The 22,211-nt window shown below is 44.3% G+C and overlaps 1 protein-coding gene across 4 annotated transcripts in view; it reads left to right on the top strand.

Annotated features, from left to right (window-relative positions):
• The window catches only part of ZNF423 (zinc finger protein 423), a 228,052-nt gene that overhangs the window by 89,994 nt on the left and 115,847 nt on the right, over positions 1-22,211 (top strand). Inside the window, exon 1 of one of the 4 annotated variants that reach the window (XM_027879807.1) lies at positions 1,681-1,708. The exons of the other annotated variants lie outside the window; for them this stretch is intronic. Within the exon in view, the coding sequence (XP_027735608.1) occupies positions 1,699-1,708 (10 nt within the window). The 5' untranslated portion in view covers positions 1,681-1,698. Of the gene's footprint in view, positions 1-1,680; positions 1,709-22,211 lie in introns of those variants that run through there. 4 annotated transcript variants of the gene reach the window in all.

Raw genomic sequence — 22,211 nt, forward strand, 5'->3', positions numbered from 1 at the left:
GTAGAACCGTGCATGGGGCCTTTCCAGACCCTCTTTCATATGAATGTTATCATCTGCAAGACTTGGGCTCACCAGGAAGAGATGAAGAAAGTTCATCTTTACAGCCCAAAGTCTGCGGCATTTTTTGGATTGCATCTGATTTCTGTGTAGAGAGTTTTTTGTATTTATATTTCTTAGAAAGTTTTTTCTTTCTACAAAGAGGAGTTTTTCTCCTCCTTTGCCGAGAGCAATAATCATCTTGTTCTTTGCAATGCAATTTTATGATCAAGCACTTCTGATCTTTTCAACCTTTGCTCTATGTTATATATGTATTTTTAAAGACATACTTACGCCATTGGTCCTGTGGTGCTTAAGGAGGAGCCTTTTCTGCTTTGTGTGTGTGGCTGTTTTGTTTGTACCTCAGCCTCTTTCTAATCTGTGATTTTGCCTCCTCTGCTCTTCAGTTGGGTGGAGAACAACTTTTAAGTGAAATTGTTAACATTCACTTGGTGGGCTCATAAGGAGCCCTGTAGGTACCAGATGATGGTAGTTATGATGTGGACAAAAGTAGGTGTAATAGAAGACTTGAACCTATTAAGATCTTGATCATCTTACTCTTGAAACTTTGCTTAAACTCTAAATCATCTATTAACAAGGCATTTTTGTGTTTTATATAGAAGATATAGAGCACTTTATCATCCTGGAAAACACCAATCTGTATTTTGCAGTGCAGTTAGAGATGAGATGCTGGTCTATATTGGTATGGTAGGGACCTTAATGAATGGGAAGAATAGGCTACTGCCTGCAGGTCCTCCCTAAACTCTGCCCAGAGTGTCTGATCTGAAATCCTTTCCCTCAGGTCTTGTGCATGAGGGGAGGAGAGAGTGTGTGTGCGCAGGGAGTGCTGGAACTGAAACACAGAGATAGAGTACAGGTGATGGAGGGGTTTTGTAGGTGCAGACACAGTTTTACCAGTCGGACAGCTCCGTGACCATGGCCATCCAATGGCTCCGCTGTACTTGTCGTTCTGCATGAAGTTCAGGGTTTTCTAAAGAAAAGACCAAACCATTTCCAATGGTGCCAGAGTGGGTGACAGAGAGATTGCAGTTTAAAGCCACATGATTAAAAATAAGTTTCTTTAAAGCCCTGAATTCTGTTTATAAAAATAGATGGTGAACATACGGTACAACATAAAAATCCATGTGGTCCTGCAAAAAAAAAAAAAAAAAAAAAAAAAAAAAAAAAAAAAAAAAAAAAAAAAAAAAAAAAAAAAAAAAAAAAAAAAAAAAAAAAAAAAAAAAAAAAAAAGAAAAAGAAGAAAAAGGCAGAAAGCACTTTAGCCTAAACCAGATGTGCAAAAGAGAGCTCCTAAACGTATTTTGTATTTTTTATTTGTGTGTATGTGTTTGTGTATGTGGGAGATATTTTTGGTTCCTGCTAGGCTTCTTTGCAGCAAAGCCCCTTTCTAGAATTTACTTTCCTTTATTAGAGTTGCAGCTCGGCTTTGTGTGGGCCTCTGGGGGTTTTGGCCAGCCGTTGGCAATTTCTCTCAGACACCCAATTACCCCTGACGTCAATGCCGTCTCTCCCATCTCCCTTGGGTGCCCACATTTTTTCCTTTGTAACACTAATAGCTGACTAGCTAAGTGCCTGTTATTTCCTTGGCAGAAGATTTGATTGTGTTTTGGGCCGGATACTAAATCCAAAAACTATGTAAAAATGTCAATAGGTGAGTGCACATTGATTTCGGTTAGTCACAGTGATATTTGAGCCCCTTTGGGGGCTCTGTCTGGGGAAGTATTTTACAAGAAAGATAATATAACAGAAAATTACTGGAGCTGCACAGGTCTCTGGTGGATTTCTTAGGGGCCTGCTAAGTTTCTGTAGAATCAACAAATGCTTTATTAATCTAAATTTGCGGTTTTGTTCCTGCCTCTCTTCAGACGGCTCGGGCTCGCTCGGAGGAGGCTCGGCGGGAGCGGGGCGGCCGGCGGCACAGCCCGGCCCGGCCGGGGGGCGGCGGGGAGGCCGGGGGCGGCCGCGGGCCCCCTCCCCGCCCGGCCGAGGGCTGCGGCGGCAGATAACGCGGGGGACGGAGGGGGTCCCTGCCAGCTGTGCGGGGCCGGCGCTGACTGGGAGCGGCTGATAAGGAGCCCCGCGCGGGAGCCAGGCGGCAGCGCCGCTCCGCCAGCGCGCTGCGACTGGCAAAGAAAGTTAAACACAACTGGTCCGGGGGGCGGGAGGGAGGGCTGCGCTGGAAGATAATGGTAATTGATTGAATCAAAGTCGCAGAGCAGCCCTTGGTGATTTTTTTTTTTGGTTGGTTTTTTTTTTCTTCTCTCTCTCTCTTTTTTTTTTTTTTTTTTTTTTCCCCCTCGCAATTAATTTTTTTTTTCTAATTTTTCAGGCCGAAAGTATCCGAAGAGCTCAGGTTGCGCCGAGCACATGCTGCACTAAAAGATAATAAGCACATGCCCTCTTCAGCTTTTTGGGGGAAATTCAGGCCAAGAAAAGGCGCCATTAAGTAAAATGCAGCCCCCTCAAAGTTAGAAGCATGCCGCTCCAAGCTCAGCGGAGCATGCGTTTGAGGACAAAATCAATGGCTTTGTCAGGTTGCCGGGCTTGCAGGCTACCAGGACAAGCAGTCAATTTTGCCCTCAAAGCCAGAGGATAGTGACACCAGAGAAGGGGATTGTCTGGGGACTCTGGTGCACTGGTGTCCATGTGTTGGGTGTTTCTGCAGCTCTTCTTCCTCTCCTGCTTCCCCCCACAACCCCATACCCCATAGCACAAGATGTATATAGAGGAAAACAGAGATTTGTGTCATTTGTATTTTTGTACAGTTACCTTCCAGGTTTATTTTAGCCACTTTGGCTCTTTTTCATTAGCAATTAGCCAGCCAGAATTTTTTTTCTTGCTTTTTAAGGGGATTCCCCCAGTATAGTGTTCAGGAGCAGTAGCAGTTTATGTGCTTTGAGTAAATAAAACCTTTTAGTCTTTGGCAACTGCATCTGCAAGCAGTAAAATCTTATGTCAGCACAGCATGTAGAGTGCAGGATACCTAATAACTAGTAAACCATTAAAAAAAGTCTTCTGCTTGATCAGACAGGGTGCTTAATATATAGTGCTGTATCTTGCCTAGCAGGTAATTAGTATTGAGGGGGGAAAAGCCTCCCCTGTGGACCATGACACCATAGACCTAAACTGGCATTTTTTCTTTCTTTAGTGGAGGACATTTCCTTCCTCGTTTTAAAAATCATTCTCTAAGAATTAACAGACTGTATTAGGGTATTGTATATCTTAAATGAACCTTGCAGGCTCTGACAGTGTATTCTTCTTCCCATATAGGCACTGTGTAGGGTGGGTAGGAAAGCAGTCTTGTAGTGCCAGAGGACTAGAGACCAAACATTGGGTGGGAAAAAAAAAATCCAACCCTAACCTGGGAAATAAAAGTTAAGCAGGGGTTATGGCAACCCACTTTTGCATGAAAGGTTGGTTTTAGTGGTTCCCATCCTGGAACAAGTCTATGTATGTATGTATGGGCTAGTGAAATAAACGGCCCTTATTGGGGTAAGACATTGTGGTTTATCTTATCATAAAGATAAGAAGAAGCTGGGATTTTCAGTGGAACTCTGTCATGTCTTCCTCAGAATGGCAGCAGAAGATTTCTTTGTCTGTGGGCCAAAGTTCATGATATTTCTTCTCAACTCCTGAAATGGGGGAGCGTTTGCTGGCTGTATGGGTGGGAGCAGGGTATCCTGAAGCGCCGAGCGTTGTCGCTGTGAATCACAGCTGATGCCCTATCAAACAGACTAATAGGTCTCCTCTGCTGAAAGAGCTGGTAATCTGCCTTGTCATGACCATTGGTTATGAAAGGGGCAAGTCAGCTGTGAAGAAAGATGACTTTCTTGAAGGCACCATGTAAAAACTCTGGCCTAATGCCAACATAGCTATGGCTGATCAACTTTGGCAGGGACGTGGTTCAGATTAGAGAGCCCTTGTGTGGAAAGAACTTTTTTCTTTCTCCTTATAGGCTTGAGAGCTTACTGAGTGAATGCTGCCAACCTCCCCTCTTTGACATTTCAGGTTCCAGTATAATTAAACCCACAAATGTAATGAGCTCTGGTCTCCATGGCCACTGTGGTATGACTAACAGGGTGACACTGTCCTTCTCTACCTTAAATACAGCTGATGAACTGCCCCTGGGCAGTCAGATGTCTTCAGACTAGAGCAGTGCTTGGTAGCACCCCTTTCAATCCTCCTCTGACCTTTCCCAGCCTGGCCAAGCTTCCTCATCCTGTTGGCCTCAGAAGTGCTGACAGCGATGTGGAAAACAAGTGCTGAAACAAAAACACTGTGAGGTCATTTGTACAGATAAAAGTGAGTAAAATTCATGGAGATAAGGTGCACCCACGCAGTGCGTGCCTACCTCTTGTGCTCCTCTGTGCTAAGGCACATTGCTGACAGTGGGGCTGGTGCCAGGGCTGTGCCATGGCAGGCAGAGCCACTGCTGCTGGCACTGGACACCCACTGGGCCAAGCTGCCAGCCCTGCCCGGGAGGGCTGTGGGGAAAGGACAAAATCTGCTTCTGCTGGAAACACTTAACCAATGACTCCCATGCTAAGGGGCGATGCTGAGTTTTTGGGGTTTGGGCAGTCTGTAGGGCACTGGCAGCTGGCACTCACAGGCAGCTGGAGGAAATGGCCTCTCATGAACAAACTCCTGAAATTAAAGGGGGCAGGTTTTATCTTAAAACTGAAACAAAAAGCTGGCCGTGCTCTCCCGGGTGGAGGCGCATTGGTGACTGTAGGTTTTCCTGTGTTGTGTCACCTCCACTGCGGGTGCCGGGTGTGTGAGGCCCAGGCAGCCACAGCAGAGCCGCCGCGACAGGACGGGCACGCTGCGCTCCCCACGCTGAGGTGGGACCTGTTCTCCTGACCCACACGTGTGTCTGTGGGGTGGAAAGGGGCCAGGGGCTGCAGTGGGTGGGTGGGATGTGGGAAAATGGATGGCGAGGGCGTAGGCAGGGCTAGGTAGAGGGAGCTGTGGGAAGCAGGGAGGCAGCAGACACCATGTGGGGGCACAGCAGGGACAGCACCTCTGAGGAGGGAGGAAGGCTGTGACCACCAGCCCAGGCAGCAAATACGGGGGCGAGTGCTGGTGCAAGGCAGCTGCAGAGGCCACTCCTTGTCCCTGTCCTTGTCTGTCCCATGTCTGGCAGTGCCGTGGGGTCTGTGCTTGGGATGTCTGTGGGCAGCTGCCCATGGAAGGGGCTGCCCGCCCGAGCTGGGGCAGAGGCAGAAGGTTTTACTCAGCTGAGGGAGCAGCAAGTGGCACCTGCTCTGGGCTTGTGCTTTCCTTCTTCTTGCAAATGGGGTGATTTTCATCAGCTGGGCTGGAGACAGGGGGAATTGCACTAACTCAGAGCAGGTGCCCTGAGCAGCCCGAGCAGCCTCCTGAGGGGATGTTCCTCCCCAGCCTTGGGCAGCACAGGCCCACCCTCACCTGTGTGACTGTGCTCACTTGGGGTGTCCACACAGCAGTGAGTGGATCCCATCCCGCCACTCTGGCTGTCCCTGGGGCTGTGGTGGCACCTCTGCTGAAGTCCCCTGAAGCAGAAATGAGCTGTGAACCACAGACCACCAATGAGAAGCATTTTAAGTAAGGACATCAATGTGGCGTCTTTCTCTTGAGCTTCAAGTGGAGCATCAGCTGATGAACAAAGTCTTAAGGTTTGTTTAAAAAGTGACTTTCATCTGTATTCCTTTGCCTTTCCCAGAGCAAGCTCAAAGGGCACACTGTTGGATAGTGGATAAAGGAGGACAACTGTATGTTAAGATACCTGAAAGATACCTTCCCAGTAGTTCATTGGGAAACAGGCTTGTACACTTGTTTTGCCACATCCTAGCTTTTAAATGTACAGCAGGAGATAGACAACATATTAGGGGGAAAGCTGGGCAAATGCCCAGAGCAGTGGAGGTAGGACAGTAATAACAGGGTAGCAGCTGCTTGGGAGGTGGCAATGGATGGAGGGGAAATACCAACGTGGGAGGGAGCAGAAAAGGGAAGAATGGAGACGGAAATATCACCAAAATGATTTCTGTCCCTTTGGTAAGAACCTGGGACATTTATGGGTGAAGCAACTCCCGCTTTTCCTGGAATATTTCCTTTTCTGTGCATTTCTACAGGCCTGGGTGGCCTTGCAACCCTCTGCAAGGTCCTAGCAGGTCCTCTTCCATTCCTGGATGTGGGTTACACCTATTAGCAAAGTGTCATTAAGGTATAGCGTGGTCTTCAGGTGATTACTCTGACACTAAGGTTGTTTTTGCCATATAATTTGCAGAGTTTCACTCAAGTCACAGCCAGAATATTGCGTCTGCCCTGGAGAATAAGGAAATTCACCAGGTTGTTTTAAGTTGATGCTGTGGAAGCATGCAGGAATATATCCAAGTTAAACTCAAAGGGAAATGGTCAGATTGGCTGCAGATTTTATCAGCTTTTTAGTTGCATTAGGAATCTCACAAGAGTCTTTAAAAATGTTTTAGAATTGAAAAGCTCTAAGTTCTTTTTGCACAACTCGTTGCACAAAAATGATCAGTATGAGTATGTATCCTCATACAGGATAAGAGGGCAAGTTCAGTAAGGCATCAGTTACTTTAGGTTTGAGCTGTATGTACATGAGCACTGTAAGTACTGCACTCGAGCACACTATCACAGAAATGGACATGGGAACAAGTGTCCTGGTTCTAGGAAGCTTGGCCAGGTTGTATCTCCTCTACCCAGTGAGAGATGCGCTTCCAGAAGCTAGTCTGTTACAGTAATTTTTCTTATGAAGCATCCTAAAAAAAAAAAAAAAAGTGATTATATTTTTTCAATATGCTTGGTGACTTTCTTGTGGTAGCAGCAAAATGACTTTGAGAAACAGTTTATATGGAGGTGATCTCCATGTGTCCTTTCCAGACTAAATTACTCTGCTATTGATCCTTCTCAGAAAAAAAGAAATCTGTAGCAGGATGTGAAGCTTGAGTTTTGTTTCTGGTGCAGGTTGAAAAGGCTTAATGAGCAGTGCTCTGTTCTAGCAAAGTTAAATGAGAATAAACCAGGTGATGAACTTCCACAGTCAAAATCAGAATTCCACAATCCCAACAGCAAATGTTGCTTGAATTCCTGGGTAAATCAGTCAGTGATGCCCTTTAGTTAGAGACCACTTTAGGACTTCCCTCCCTTTGCAGCAATACCCTTGGGTTTCCAGAGGGTGAGACAGGAAAAGGCACACGTGCTCCAAGTGACGGCAGCTTGAGCTCATAATTTTTGATTTTTAGATACACTGGCATTGTCTCAACAGCCTGTTTTCATATTTATGGTCTTTCCAGACTACTTATCTAGGGGAAAAGTGTGCTTTCCATGCATGCTTAGCCTGCTCCAGTATGAGGGCCCAGACAAAGCACACCTTGGCTTGGGCAGCCCCAGCATCTACTCTGAAAGATGCAAAGGCAAGACAGAGCGGAGTAGTCCTGCCAAGCTACGTTCTGGCAGTCCCAACTTGGGGATCCTGTTTGGTGATCCCACTGTCTTCCTGCGGTCTTTTGAACAAATGCATCAAAAATAGCTGAACTATTAGAAAATTATTCCCTCCCATGAATGAGCATGTTAGCATTTTTGTAGCGAGATAAAAAATCAGTCTTATTCAGCACCATCCCTATTAATTTGCACTCCTTCTTGTTAATTCATCTTGGAGTGTTTTGGAAGATTTATCAGCATCTACCAGTGCATTTTGTGGGACAGTTTATGGAAAGGACAGAACATTTGCTGAAGAGCCTTTACTGTATTTTCCCGTTAAAATTTCCTACTCGGTGCTGAGGTTTCAAGAGGCTTTGAGTGAGATGGCTGAGCCTCCTTTTGAACCCATCATGGATTTTTCTTTGTATTTTATTTCCTTTAAAGTTAATTTCTTTCCTTATGGCAACCACCTTTTGCCAAATGAGTAAGGCACTCCAGTTCTTCCTGGCTTTTGCCCCATTTACCACCTTCCAAAAAGACTGCTGTGGCTGTATGACTGCATCTCAGATTTTCCCTGGAGTGATCTCTGATTTCTTTTCAATCAGTTCATTTAATTGACCATGTTTATTTCCCTAGCCCTTGTGGCTCCCTGAGTGCAGCTATTCGTCAGAAGCTGGATGTTAAGCATCCTTTTCATGTTTTACCTGGAGATTTTCTTAAACCATCTCATCTGTTCTTAGCATTTGGGGCTAAGCCCAAAAGGGAAGCTCTCTCAATCAAAAGGCTATCTAAATGGATAATGTGGTACTTTGAGACGTGTGACAAGGAGGCAAATGTCCCAGTCCCACTGCTCCCGTGCTTATCCCACCAGAGCTACGGTAGCTTTGAAGGCTTGCTCGGGCAAGGTTCCCAACGCGGATGTTTGCAAGACAGCAACTGGAACTTGGTACACGTACCTAGCATACTGCTCACATGTAGAGCCTAGGCATGATGCCCACTTTGGAAAGCAGCTTTGTAGTCTATATTTGCTTAATTTAGTCCTCAGCTGTCCTCCTGAGAATGGCATGTTAGTGTCCAAGAGCAGGAAACGATGGAGGCAACTTTCATCAGAAAGATGAAGTAACTTGGCACTCATTGGAGTTTGGAGGCTAAATTGCCTCTTAAAAGATCATCCTTACTGCTTGTCTAAGGAGTTTCCAAGCTGTAAATAGGATGGGAAGAAGGATGCCTTTGTGTCCTGTGTTCTCCTTTTCTAGATGTTGTCTTGGTGACATTAGCTTCCGTCTTCAAAGTCTCTAAAATTCTGTTTGAATGCATCTCATGCTCTAGTTTGGCATACAGCATAAATCCAAGCAAACTGACCTGAGACACGAATGCATTTTCCTCCTCAGTGACTCCTGTCTGTGTCCACTTCTAGTATCTATATTAGCAAATACAATTTCTTGGGAACATCCCAGGGCTTTTCTTATCCAGAATATTTTTAAAAGTGACAAAGCACTGTTATTTCCTAGAAAGTTTGGTCAGCTTCTTGCACATGAATTTTTAAATCCCTGTTCTATTATTTCCGTATGACACTTATTTTTATACTGTCTTTTTAAAAATAAACACTGGGGGTTGGACTAGATTATCTCCAGAGGTTCCTTCCTACCCTTGCTATTCTGTGATTCTGTGAAACATAAGTCAAGAGTAATTAGACAGAAACGCACCACATTTGAAGCATAAATAGAAGGAACTAAATGCTACAATGTGTCACTCCAGTCAGTGGTCAAATATCCAAATTTTAATCTTGATGGCCGAGTTAAATAAAAATAGATCCTTTTAAATAACTTAACATTCCCTTAATGATTCATGAAAGGTAAATCTGAACATTTGACTTCCTTGCAGTAATACAGCTAGTTTAAATTTTTATTATTTTTAAGTCTGCAGCCAGCACGCTGGAGTAAGTTGCAGTGTATTTTTAAAGTCCATATTGAAATATTAGCCATAACTATCTGTTGTGTATAAAGGGGGGGGGGTTATGTTTGAAGTTTAATCATGCTTCTACTTATGCTCAGTCCCAGAGCAATCCTTTTTTCTGCTGCTGAGCTCAAACAGCTAGTAGCCAGGTTTGATCTGCTGCCCCATGGAGCAGTGCCCTATGTGAATTTGAAGTTTTCTCAACCCGGGAGGCCTGCAAATAAAGACTAGCCTCAGGTAGCCAGATCTCTTCTTCCCAAAGCAGCTCCCGGGGCGCTGCCTGGAGCAGTCCTCCTGAAATTGTTTCAGGCAATTGCTATAGACTATCTCCACTACTGCCCCTCTTACCCCTCCTCTCTCCTCCCTCCTGGCATAAGGGAGGAGTTTTGGAGTCCAGGAGTCCTATTTGACTTTATAAAATGAAAAAAAAAAAAAAAGAAAAATAAAAAGCAGAGCAGTTTGTAGGGAACTGGCACAGACTGTGGAAACAGGAGCCACAGCAAGACAAAACCCAGTGGCCTTCAAAACTTTTTTCCCTTCTTTCTCACCACATGACTTGGAGGATGTGGACAGTAATTAAAGGACCCCCTAGCTCCTCATTTTCTGTGCCTGGTCCTTTGATCTGGTTCGTGTCGGGTAGCTATTTTCATTGTTCCTGTCTTTTCTTTTATTCTCACCCAGTCCCTTTGATGTGAGCAATGATGATCTTTAATTCCAAAATAGGAGATGGGCAGGATAGCAGTACTGGCCTTATATAATGCATCTTTCACATCTTATTTTTAAACTTGAGCATAATAGGTGTAAGTCAGAGCCTGGGGAGCATTAACCCTTTCCGCGCAGGGGAACTGCTGAGGAGGTTAAGAGCCTATCACTTTTGGTAACGTCAGGCAGGTTAATTTTCTGTAGATGCCTACAGATGCATTTGTGAAAAAGATTATTATTGTTATTATTATTATTAATATTATTATCATTATTATTATTGCTATTTTCCTGCAAATATGATGGATCTCTAAACATAATCTGGAGGGAGTTTGCCCTAATTGTTCCCATGTGAGAAAAATGTGCTGAGAAAGAACAGTAAAGCTAATGCAGTTATTCTGACTGGCTTCACTTGGCAGCACAGTGGGAGTGAAGCATACTGTTTATTAGTGTATGTTAATAAACTATAAGGGACAAGCTGCAGGTGGTGGTTTATAAACTGTTAGCTCAGGTAGGATAGATGACAATATGGGGGTTATTAGCAGGAGAGAAGGGCTGGAGGTTCTTATTGTCTTGAAATCACAGAGGCCCCTTCTGTTTCTGTGTGCTGCATGTTCATCACGGGATACACAAACCAAGTACCTGCTCCCAGCCAGAGTTGGTGGCACCCACGGCACTGGGGCTGGAGCACCTTGGTGCCAGACCATCTGAGGTGACACATGCAGATGTGCCGCCCCTCTGCCATGCCAGGGCATTCCCCTGCCAGGCTGCTTGGGGTGGCACACAGGGCCCCCCTGTGCCACGCTTCCCAGGGTGGCACACATGGCCCCCCTGTGCCACGCTTTCCAGGGTGGCACACAGGGCCCCCCTGTGCCACGCTTTCCAGGGTGGCACACAGGGCCCCCCTGTGCCACGCTTCCCAGGGTGGCACACAGGGCACCCCTGTGCCACGCTTTCCAGGGTGGCACACAGGGCCCCCCTGTGCCACGCTTCCCAGAGTGGCACACAGGGCACCCCTGTGCCACGCTTCCCAGGGTGGCACACAGGCCCGCCGTGCAGTGCGGGGAGCCCCGCGGCGCCCCCGCAGCCCCAGGGAGGCAGGTGGCGCCGGCTGAGCCCCGTGCCCGGGGTGTCCCCGGGGAGGCTCCGCATTACCGCGGTCCCCATCTGCCTCGGCGGAGCCTCCTCCCTCCGGGCCCCAGCAACAATGGCTCTGCTGCTGCTGCTGCGCCCTGCCCGAGCCGGCCCCGGTGACATTTGCAGGGTTCAGCCGTCACAGCACAATTCGCTCGGGAAATGCGGCTGTAATTGTAAATAGGTAGCCCAGTATTTTCAAACTTAAGGACTCAAGGCACCCGCGCCCAATTTAACCCTAAATGCCATGAAGGGGGGCCGCGGGGGGAGGCGACTCCGTTTTCCCCGATGCGTTTTATTTTATAAGGATTTGTGACTGTCTGAAAATCCGGAAAATTAAAGGTCTGCTGCTCAGCCACTCTAGCATTAATGTTTGAACATTTTTGTCACTGTTTTTCATGTTCAGAAGATCTAAACGAGCACAAATTTTTCCTAAAAAAACCCCAACATTGTCCCGGTTTTCCTGGTAGAATTTATTGGAGGCAAAATTTAATGAGTTGTCAATAAGAAATAACAGAGAAGCAGTGAGAATAACAAAGATTAGTGTGGCAATGGACAGAGGATAATATGCAGTTTGAAAAGTCTGATTATGCTTTACTTTACTGCCTGCCTTTTTTTTTTTCATTCACAAAATAAATATGCATAAATACCTCTAGGTCGGAAACAATTTTATATGTGGATTTAGTCCTTCATGCCACCCGCTCTTTTAGCGACGTAAAATGTGTGTTGTGTTCGCACAGTTCTTAAAATAACAGCTGTTTATTAGATAACTTTCAGGACAATTCTTATTATATGTTATGGTTCTGCCTCAGCAAAGTACTTCAGCAGATGCCCAGCTTGAGCACGTGACTGGACACGTTGGCTTTTCAGCTTCACTTGCTTAAACCTGAGCGCATGCTTAAATACTTCGATGAAGAGGGGCCAAGACCAGATGTAGTGAATACCTATAATTAACTTTGTTAAATGGCTTAGAATATGCCACTTGTTTCCATGTGCTTTTAAATTTCCCACTTGATTATCATTTGGGCTGAACTTCCCTGTGTTTGTCCTTGTCTGCAGAACACTATTTACATTAAATGCAGTTGCTTCCCTCAGAATATTTCTCAGTTAGGTGTGAAGGAGGAAAAATGCTCTTCCAGTTCTTCCAGTACAGTTTATCTTTTATACCAGTGGTTTTGTAGCTATGGTGCTCCAAGGAAATAAAGGAAGGAAAGGTTGTAGAAAGGAATAATATTTCACTGGAGCAGCTTCTGGAGTTGGAAAAAGTAAACACACTTCTCAGACCTGGCAGAGGGATGTGGAACCTGTAATCTTGTCCGCTTTTTCCAGCTATATCAGCTAATCTAATAATAGAAGCTTATAGGGCGATGTAATTTCTTTTTTTAGACAGAGCAAAATAAACATTGAAATTGCAAAGGGGAAAGTTGGCACCGATACATTCCTCAGTGAGTACTAGTGCCCTTTCTTGAGTTGGAAAGAAAAAAAACCCTCTTTCTAAAGCAACCTTGTTTTAAGGGCTCAAGCACGCCCAGATAGCCTCTAGTTAGGTTTCAGCAGTCTAATGAAGCCTGCCTTTTTTGTGATTTCACTGCACATACTCCCTGCCTGCCTTGATTGGCAGCTGGGTAGCAGACCTCTGCAGCTGTGACAATTTGCCTGAGGGAGACTGTAAGTGTCTCATTGAAACTTGCATTGTAAAATCCTCCAAAATGCCTCCCATAATATTAGGCACAGGAGAAAAACACAGGTGTGAAAAACTTTCACAGATCCCACGAGTTCAATGTCTCTTGGCAGCTTTGGTGGATTCGGTGTTATAATATAAATTTTAAACTTGCACTTACGAAGCAGAAGTTGTTCCATCTTCTGTCAGAAGAAGTGGAGGAAACTGGCGGCGCTTGCACCGCGCTTGCCTTCCCAGGATAATGAGGACTGGTTATTCACCGGTGAAACTTGTCTACCTGCCGTAACTCGGCAGCAGATTCCAGCACAGAGAGGACACAGGTGTCCCCACTGCTGAGGCATTTTGCTGGCAGAAGTTTTAGGAGCTCATATTTTCCAAGTGAAGGCATGGCTCATACTGTCCAAAAATGACTACTTGGTGATTGATTCTGCTTCCAGTGAAGGAGGAATTTGAAAACCTAAGCAGTGTCTCAATGAAATCGACCTTCCTATATGTATGTACGATTCTGTCATTTTCTCTTCCACTGGTTAGGCAGTTTAATGTACTCCTCACTAGCACATAGGTGAGATTCAGCATTGCCAGCACGACTGGAAGATGAATCTGAGTTTCTGAATGCCTGATCCTTTTGCTGGTGTGTTTGTTCCTAACTGCTTGCCTGTGTGTTACAGCAACTTTGCTTCTTATATTTGCCATAAATGAATCTCAGTATGACTGCAGCCTTAAGATCTGGCACTTCAGCAGTCTCAGTAGGTTCAACACAATATTCAGGAATTAAAGTTCTGAAGAAATGCAAGCAGCTAAATTTAGACTTAAGAAACGTGCCTGATTTGAGTGAGCTGTGGGTATGCTGATACATGGAACTTTCCCTGCAAGCCAGCCAGGCTTTATTTGTTGCTTAAAGGGAGGAGATTTTAGTGTAGTTGGAACATTTGATTTGCTTTCTTGAATTGTTTTTGATTAGTGACTGAGTGCAAGGTTAAGCTTTAATAACATATCCATTGTAATAAAATCATGCTGGTGAGTGATACATGTGGCTAAAAAGATTTAGATACACTAGTCTGTTAAACTAATATAATTTGGAAGTGCTCTGGAAATAAGCACATAAAATAAGAACCAAAGGCGAATTTAAAGATTTAACTCTTTCTGGGGGCTAAGATTTTTGTGACCAGACTGGCCTGTTCTGGCAAACTGGGTTAACAAGGCAGCAGGGCTGAAGCCTTGATAAAAGAGAAACTGTTTTGAATTTAGTAACGAAAAGTGTTAATGCATCACTGAGTTTCTGCTGCAGTGAACTAGTGATGGTCCCAGTGACTAGTTAATGCTGAAAACAACAAGTATTACTGGGTCTTGTCAAATCTCAAATTCAAATGACTTTCAAAAGTTTAATGAGAGACTCTCAATACTCTTTACCTTCTCTTCTGAACTAAAAACTTGAGTCAGTTCAAGAAAGGTCAATGATGCTGTAATACGTAGATTTTTGGAGTTGATAGTCGCAGTAGGGCTGAGGTTGTTTTAGTTTCAGATTTTTATCAGGGTTTTCTGCTCTCAGTGCTTTCTGCAGACCGTCCTAAGAGCCATGAAACTTGTGCTGATGTATAGTGATTCAATGCACTGTAAACTACACAAGAGGGCTCAGTTTCATGGATGTGTAAAGCTTTTGTATAAATCTTTTTAGTGGTGTCAGTTGAGAAGCTGAACTCAAAGTTCAGCTGAGCATTAGTGGTATCAACTGAGAGCTCAGTTCAAGATAGCTGCTGGACAAGGCTGGTTCATTTCACAGTAACACATCAAACAACCTTTGCAAAGCAGTTCAGTATTAGGTTTCTTATTTCATGGATGGGGAAACTGAGGCACAAAGTTTCTTTCCTCCTCCATGCAGTGCTGGTGCTGTGTTACTGACTGCTGTATACTGCTCCTTGTACTGCTCCTTGTCTAGCAGGGGAGTCTAGTTTGTGAAAGAGAGGGTTTTTTGTCTCTTCGTCGAGGAGGGGAATGGATTTAAATGTCAAATCTTGGGAAAGCCATTGTCTTCTCTTTTATGGCAGTGATCGTGTTGTCACTCTGCCAATTACCAAATAAATAAATGAAACTGTAAAGGAAATAGTAGTTATGGAAGAAAACCCCAACACTGTAGTCCAGAGCATCTGTTTTCTACTGTATTTTTTTTCCCTGGTCTCTTTTTGTAATTTACATCCAAAACATTAAGTGACAGAATTTGGCAGAGTCAGATCTGTGCAGTAGAGCTTAATGGTTATGTAGCAGGGAATAAATAAAGCCCCTCAAACCTGCTTAGTTCTCACCCATGCATGTGAGCTGGGGGTGGGGGAAGGAGTGTTGTATTTTTCTTGGAAAAAGACCTTTTCGGCTTCTCCTGATGTGGCACCTGGAGGTCCAGCTGTGCTAGCTTGAGGCTGTGTGTAGTCTTATGCATGGGAAAGATGATGGACAGGCTGCTGTAGAAGTTGAAATGTTTAACGTCTCTACAGACAATATATATAGCTCTATTTGTGAATAGTGGCAGTGCAAAATTGGAAGTGGAATTTACTCTTCAAACAATGATTTGCCAATCGTGCTGCAGTCTGGACTGGTTTCTGTTGTGATTTGTGGGGAGGACCAGCAGCGTGGGGGTTTTCCAGCCTTGCTTGCTCGTGCTACAGCAGCTATGGAGCCGCCGTGCCTGCCATCATTGCTTCCTGTCTCCATGAGCTGACTGCAAATTATTTTCCCTGAGCTGAGCTCTGCACATGGCCTGGAAATGTGTCACTCTGGTTATGTTTGGCTTGGCCCGCTGCTAATTTACACCAGTTTCTACTTCAGTGTATTTCCATTGGCTTAATTCAATGGCAATATTTCTAATTTACTTGGGTATAAGTAAAAGTATTGGGTTCATTACTCCTTGCAGTTTAGTTCTCTTGATGTATTTTTGTTCTTCAGTCACAAATGCCAAGGTTAATTTGCTCTTAAACACTTGACTTCTTAGGACAAAAAGATTCCATATTTAAGGAACAAAATAGAGGACAGTTTTATTCTGCGAAGTGGTTTAGGTTGGGGGATGGTGGATTTTGTTTGTTTGTCTTATAGAACGTAGAAAATGTTGCATTAACATTTGAGAACAGAGAGATTTAATTTGCCCCACTGGTACTCTTGGATCTTTTGGATTCCTCAGTCGTGGATTGGGAGCTGATATGGAGTGGCATGTACTTGGCCCAAGGTGTTTCCAGTGCCTTTTGTAATAAGTGATTTTAATGGAGAACTTCTCACAGCAGAGGAGAACTCGGAGATATATTTTGTGCTTTAATAAAGATGCTATGTCTCCACAGTGTACATTACTCAGTGAGTTAAACAAGCATCAACATTAAAACAGACATTATCCCCTGCAGTGTATTTTCTTAGTGCTTTGTCCATTACAGCTCTCAAATGATGAGGTTTCTAGTCCTTCCTGTTGGAAACAACCCTTTTCTAATGTTTATTGCGGATGTCTTCCTGGTGTCTAGCGTAAAATTTTGCTTTCTGCTTTCCTCCCTTTCCCAACATGCTCAATGGAATGCAATGATGGTGTTTACCGTACGTAAACCCCTTATAAGCAGTTCCTGCACCTTCCTTAGCTGTTCTTTAACAAAGATACATATAATCAGACCTTTTAACCTTTCCCCATAAATCAGTCTGTCCAGTCCATTAATCACTTCTGTTGCCCTCTTCTGAATTGTCTCCAATTTGTCATCATCCCGTGGCTGGGGACAGCTCGGTGACCGCAGCCCTGTACGGAGGTTCAGTGCCAGCCCACTACACCCAGAGCCAGGATTTATTTATTTTGTCACTTTCGCTTTGCTTCATTCCCAGTCAGAATATATCTCCTATCCACTCTGCATAATCACTTCTTTAAAACATTTTTGGAGATAATTTGCAGTCTTACAGACCCTCTATCATTCTCTGATGTCAAATTAGCAGAGGTTGAAAGGGAAGAGGATTGAACGTGACACACTTTGCTTCCCTGACTCCCCACCCCAAAATAAACAACACACCTCTTCATTTGGTGCATACTGAATGAGAGGAAAGAGGTAGCATTAGAGAGGAAAAAAGACGCTGAAAATATAATTGCCTAATTGTGAATCCTAAGTAGTGCAGGCAGCAGGGGCGGCCCTGACTGCAAGAAATCAGAGGGTCACTAATTCATACTGCCAACATCCTAATTAGCTGTGCAAATGTAATGTTTATATTGTTGGGGATGGATTACAATACCCATTGTAGAATGGAAAGAAATAAATGAATTGTGTCAGTGGAGCTATGTAGAAAACACTCCTGCCGCCCCATTAAACCATGAGAAGTAGCTTAGCTACTAAAAAAAGTTTGTTTTCAGGCTGATGCGCAAGTCTAATTGGGTTTCCAAAGAAAGGAACATGTTTTAATTATTAATTAGAAATCAGAGGAGTAAAAGAGTGGAAATCTGCTTCAGCTGGAGGTTTTGCTCAATGCTGGATTTCTCCTTAATAAGCTGAAACATTCCGGGCCTGCCTTAGTTAGCGGTTGGGTGCAGTGGCTTTACTCGGGGGGTAGACATCTTAATGCTCATGTAATTATCATGTAATTATTTTGTAATGTGGGATCAAAATTTTGCATGGATGGCACTCTTTCACCAAACTTGAAAAATAAAGAAGTTGTGTTCATTAATGCAGTGATTCAGTCATTTTGGTCTAAGAAGCAGGGTTCCCTCATCCCCCTCCCTCTCTCTTTAAGACACAAATATTTTGAAGCAGTTTTAGAGATGGTGACCTCAAGATGAATAGAATTATTTAATTTAGCTTTTGTTGAATATTTATCAGATTTCTTGTTGGTAATACTGCCTTTCAACACAAGTGTCAAGTGGGTTGCAATTATCATCAAAGCTGATAGGTACAAATAAATGATGATCCTGTCTGCTAACACAGGGCGTGCAGGTTCATAAAAAGGGATTTTTGTGGAAGTCGCTTTCTCTCTATGAATTTTCCTCCCTGTTGCCATTGAACTTCTGGAATCAAAGTTGTTAAAGACTGATAGACTTTGTCAGAAGATGTTAAGTGGATTATGGCCCATCATAATAAATATTCCCTATGGAGTGACAGGGTATGTTCTAATGAACAGAGAGTGTGGAGCTGCCTCTTTTGACTTGTGCTTTCTAATGCCTAGAAATATGCTTGAGCAGAGTAATACTTCTGTTTACAACTGCAGACAGCTTGTCTGCACAGATAAAAATGTTACTGGGCGAGTGCTGTAGCTCTTACTACTGAAAATCACTGACAGCCCAGATCCCAGCAGAATCTCAGGTTAAACCCAAGAAATTACAGAACATAACAAGAGCCGCTGGCTCTTGAGTGCCGGATGTTTGTAGATGAATGTGTGTTTTAAGGGGAACTGCCCATTAAATGTCTCTGCTTTAATAGGGAAAGGGGATGGGAAAGAAGAGCACTAAGACTCCATATGGCTCCCTCAGTGTGGCAGTAAATCCTTGTGTTAGTGGGGTGCAACTGTGAGGAAGTACAGAACTGTTGCTTGATGTTGCCGTTTCATAGTAAAAAATCTATGGAGGAGATGGGGAAGGATATAAAGCTAATGTGGAATGGATGACTTCCTTCAGGGTTATGGCTTCCATTAACTTGTAGATGTGGTATTATGATAAACAAAATGTCTGACTTAAGAGAACAACTGTTAAGAACATTTCAGTTGGCCTTTTTTCATGTGCATGCTAAAATTATTATGTTGGAAAATGTTTGGTTTGGATTCACAAAAGAAGTTAAATATCCTGACTGTGGGACGTTGAGCACCTGTTTCTACTTGTTAAGACTCAATATACCTTTTTCCAAAACCTTGTTTTAAGAAGTCTACGGGAAAAAGATTTTCTTTATCAAATATCTGCACTGTACTGTTCTGTGTCTTCTCTGTAGTTTATTTACATGCTCTTTAGTCATGAAGGATTTGGCAAAGATAGATACCAAGAGAGATATCAAGAAGGGACACTATGATTTGTGCTACTACCAAGAGCTAATTCTGCTGGTGTGGATTGTAATGTGGCCCTGATCCCCCTCCTACTTACAAAGTTTTTCCATGTTATCAAAAAGGAAACCACCTTCATGACTTGTATTCTCCCAGCAGAAGTCAGGTTAAGCTTCACAGTGTAATCGAAGTAACAAGTAATTAAGAATAACAAGCAATTGTGATTAAAAACTCAAAAGAAAACCTTCACTTTCAAGGGGCCATATGTTGGTAGAAGTGCTCCCCAGCTGAACCATATGGATGAGTGGAACGTGGGATCTCCTGCACATTGGGAAGAGGCCGTAGTAATTTGTGACTTGACATATTATTGCTGTGTTTCCTTTTGATCATGCCAGACATCCACAAGGCTCTGTCACATCCTTGCAGAAGAATGAACGTGGGTCTCTGTAAACTAAGTATCTTATGTTCAGAGTTAAAAAGGAAGTGGGCCCTTAATTAAAGCAAGACCAACTTCTAACAGACATGTTTGGTGCCTTGGTCAGATGATGGAGTCAGTGATCCTGTCCCTTCCTCTCTTTTGTTGGAAGCTAGAAAAACAGTTGCAAGTGCCATTTTGAAGGCTGTTTTGCCAAGTGTCTGGCAAATGCTTCAGGTCAAAACATCCATCTTTTCCCTCTGTGGGCAAAGAGCAAGCTCAACTCACTTAAATGTTCATTGGTCACACTATGAAGGCTAAACACACAATCCAGTAAAATGCTTTAGCTTGAAGAATGGAATCGGTCCTTTATTTTGTGAAGGCTGCTTTATTTTTTTTGTGGGAAAGGAAGCACAGACAAAGTTCTGCTGTGGAGCAACAGGGTTTTAGGTTGAGATTAGAACAAGCATACACACAGATACCTTAGAAAGGGACATTGCACAACCTCGTGTGTGAGTGTGGGGAATCTGTGTGATGGGACTGCTGACACTTTGACTTCTTGAATATATGTTCTACTGTTGTGCCTCATGGCACAACCTCATAGAAGAGCAGGCTTCTTCAACAGAAGAATGCTTCAAATCACAGATACTGCTTGCCTCATCTAAACTCAACTGCCAAAGTAATCCCCGTGATCAGGCTTTGCAAACAGCTTCTCTGTGTCATCCTGTATCATTTAGTTGACAGAAAAAAAGGAAGGGGCTATCCAGAGGGACCTGGACAAACTTAAGAAATGGGTCCACAAGAACCTCCTGAAGTTCAAAGAGTCCAAGTGCAAGGTACTGTGTCTGAGTCCCAGATGTGAGTACAGTCTGGGAGATGAACTCATTCAGAGCAGCCCTGCAGAGAAGGACTGGGGGATTCTCGTGGATGAAAGGCTTGACATGAGCCAACAGTATGTGCTCAGAGCCCAGTGGGTCAACTGTCCTGGGCTGCACCCAAAGCAGAGTGGCCAGCAGAGCAAGGGAGGGGATTCTTCCTTTCTACTCTGCCCTTGTGAGACCCCACTGGAGTCCTGCATCCACCTCTGGGGTCCTCAGTGTAAGAAAGATGCGGGCCTGTTAGAGTGGGTCCAGAGGAGGCCACGAAGATGATCAGAGGGAGGGAGCACCTCTCCAATGAAGACAGGCTGAGAGTTGGGATTGTTCAGCCTGGAGAAGAGGAAGCTCTGGGGAGACCTCATTGCAGCCTTCCAGTACCTTAAAGAGGCTTATAAAAGGGAGGGAGAGGGACTTATTATGAAGTTCTTTACTTCTCAGAGGGTGGTGAAGCACTGAAACAGGTTGCCTAGAGAAGTTGTGGATGCCCCATCCCTGGAAATGTTCAAGGTTGGATGGGGCCCTGAGGAACAGGTGATCTTTAAGGTCTCTTCCAACCCAAATGTTTAGTAAAGGCATTGTTTTCAGCTTGGCAGTTTCATCATCCACTGCAACTTCAGAAAGCTCATTGTTATATGGGAGAGGATGTGATTAGCAGCAGTGACATGTGCTTAGCACTGCTGTGTGATTTGCAGGGGTACTTGTGAGATGCCTGAAGGGTGTTTATGTTCATGTTGCCATTTTCAGTAATCAACTCTTATTGATTTTTTCAAGAAATCAAAGTTCTTTTATAGGAAAAAATTATGGAGGTTTCTCTTTCGTCAGTGGATTTTTGATTTCTGAAAGTTGTAGCAACTTAGAAGCTTTCTTGCTTCTTGCCCCCCTGTGCTTCAGCACATGCAGAAACCTGTCTTTGAACCAGTCTGGGATGTGTTTCATGTGGAACATTTGCTAATGTACTGGGTTTTTTTCCTAAACTATCAGTGGAACAACTTGCTGCTCCCTTCTTCTATGAAAAAGCTGACCCACCTCAGTCACCCTTAGCAGAGGTGAACCCCAACATGTCTGAAATAACGTGTGTTTCTAAGTAGTGTGCAGGCAGCATCAAGTTTGGGAGTTCTGTAGGATGTTGTTCGCAAGTCCTTGCATTACACATTATCAGTAGAACTGTCTTTAATGGAATACATACTCTCACACAAGCCCTAAATTCGCCCACAAACACATAGGTACAGCTTTAGGTATTATTTAGTCTTCTTTAGTTTAGGGAGGCTTTAGCACTGCGGTGGGTCAGTGTTGGCTGGCTGCCAGATGCCCACCCAGCTGTTCACTCACTCCCCATCCTTAACAGGACAGGCAGAGAGATGAAAGGACTCATGAGTTGAGATAGGGAAATTTCTTAGCAATTACTGTCACGGGCAAACCAGACTCGATTTGGGGGAAACTAAACTAATTTTAGTTTGGGCCACAGGAGGCCTGGGAAACGGGCGTTTGTGGCCAGTGCAGTGATGATCAGTCAGTGTTGGTTCTGTCGGGGAGCTGGCTGGATCCAGCACAGGGCAGCCCCTGACCTCTTCTCACAGAGTCCCCCCTGCAGCCCCCCCACTGCCACAGCCTGGACACGCACACCCAGTACACACACACACGTTTCCCCTGTGCCGTGCAGCATGGGCCCCGGCCAGCCTGACCCCTGGCCTCCAAGCAGATGTCTCCAACTTTTCTTGCCTGCTGTCAGGGTAAGTAGGTGATGGGCTCTCACCCGAATGTTGATCCTGAGCCCAGCTTGTGGAGGCCCCCTTTGATGTTTTATTTTGGCTGCTTGCCAGGGGGTCCAATTTTTAAAGCGCTGGGGTAGCGATCAGATTATTTTTATTATCCCTGCTTCAGAATTCACTGCTCTGCACTCGTTTCCTGCACTCTTGCTGGGGAGCTAGTTAGCAAAATGTCCCCAGGAAGGACGTGCCACCAGATGCAAGATCTGTTTCTGTGATGCTGGGAGGATTAACAC

Source organism: Empidonax traillii, unplaced genomic scaffold, assembly GCF_003031625.1.
Source record: "Empidonax traillii isolate 1590-97213 ecotype Southwest subspecies unplaced genomic scaffold, ASM303162v1 scaffold59:size1551110, whole genome shotgun sequence".
Lineage (NCBI taxonomy): Eukaryota > Metazoa > Chordata > Aves > Passeriformes > Tyrannidae > Empidonax > Empidonax traillii.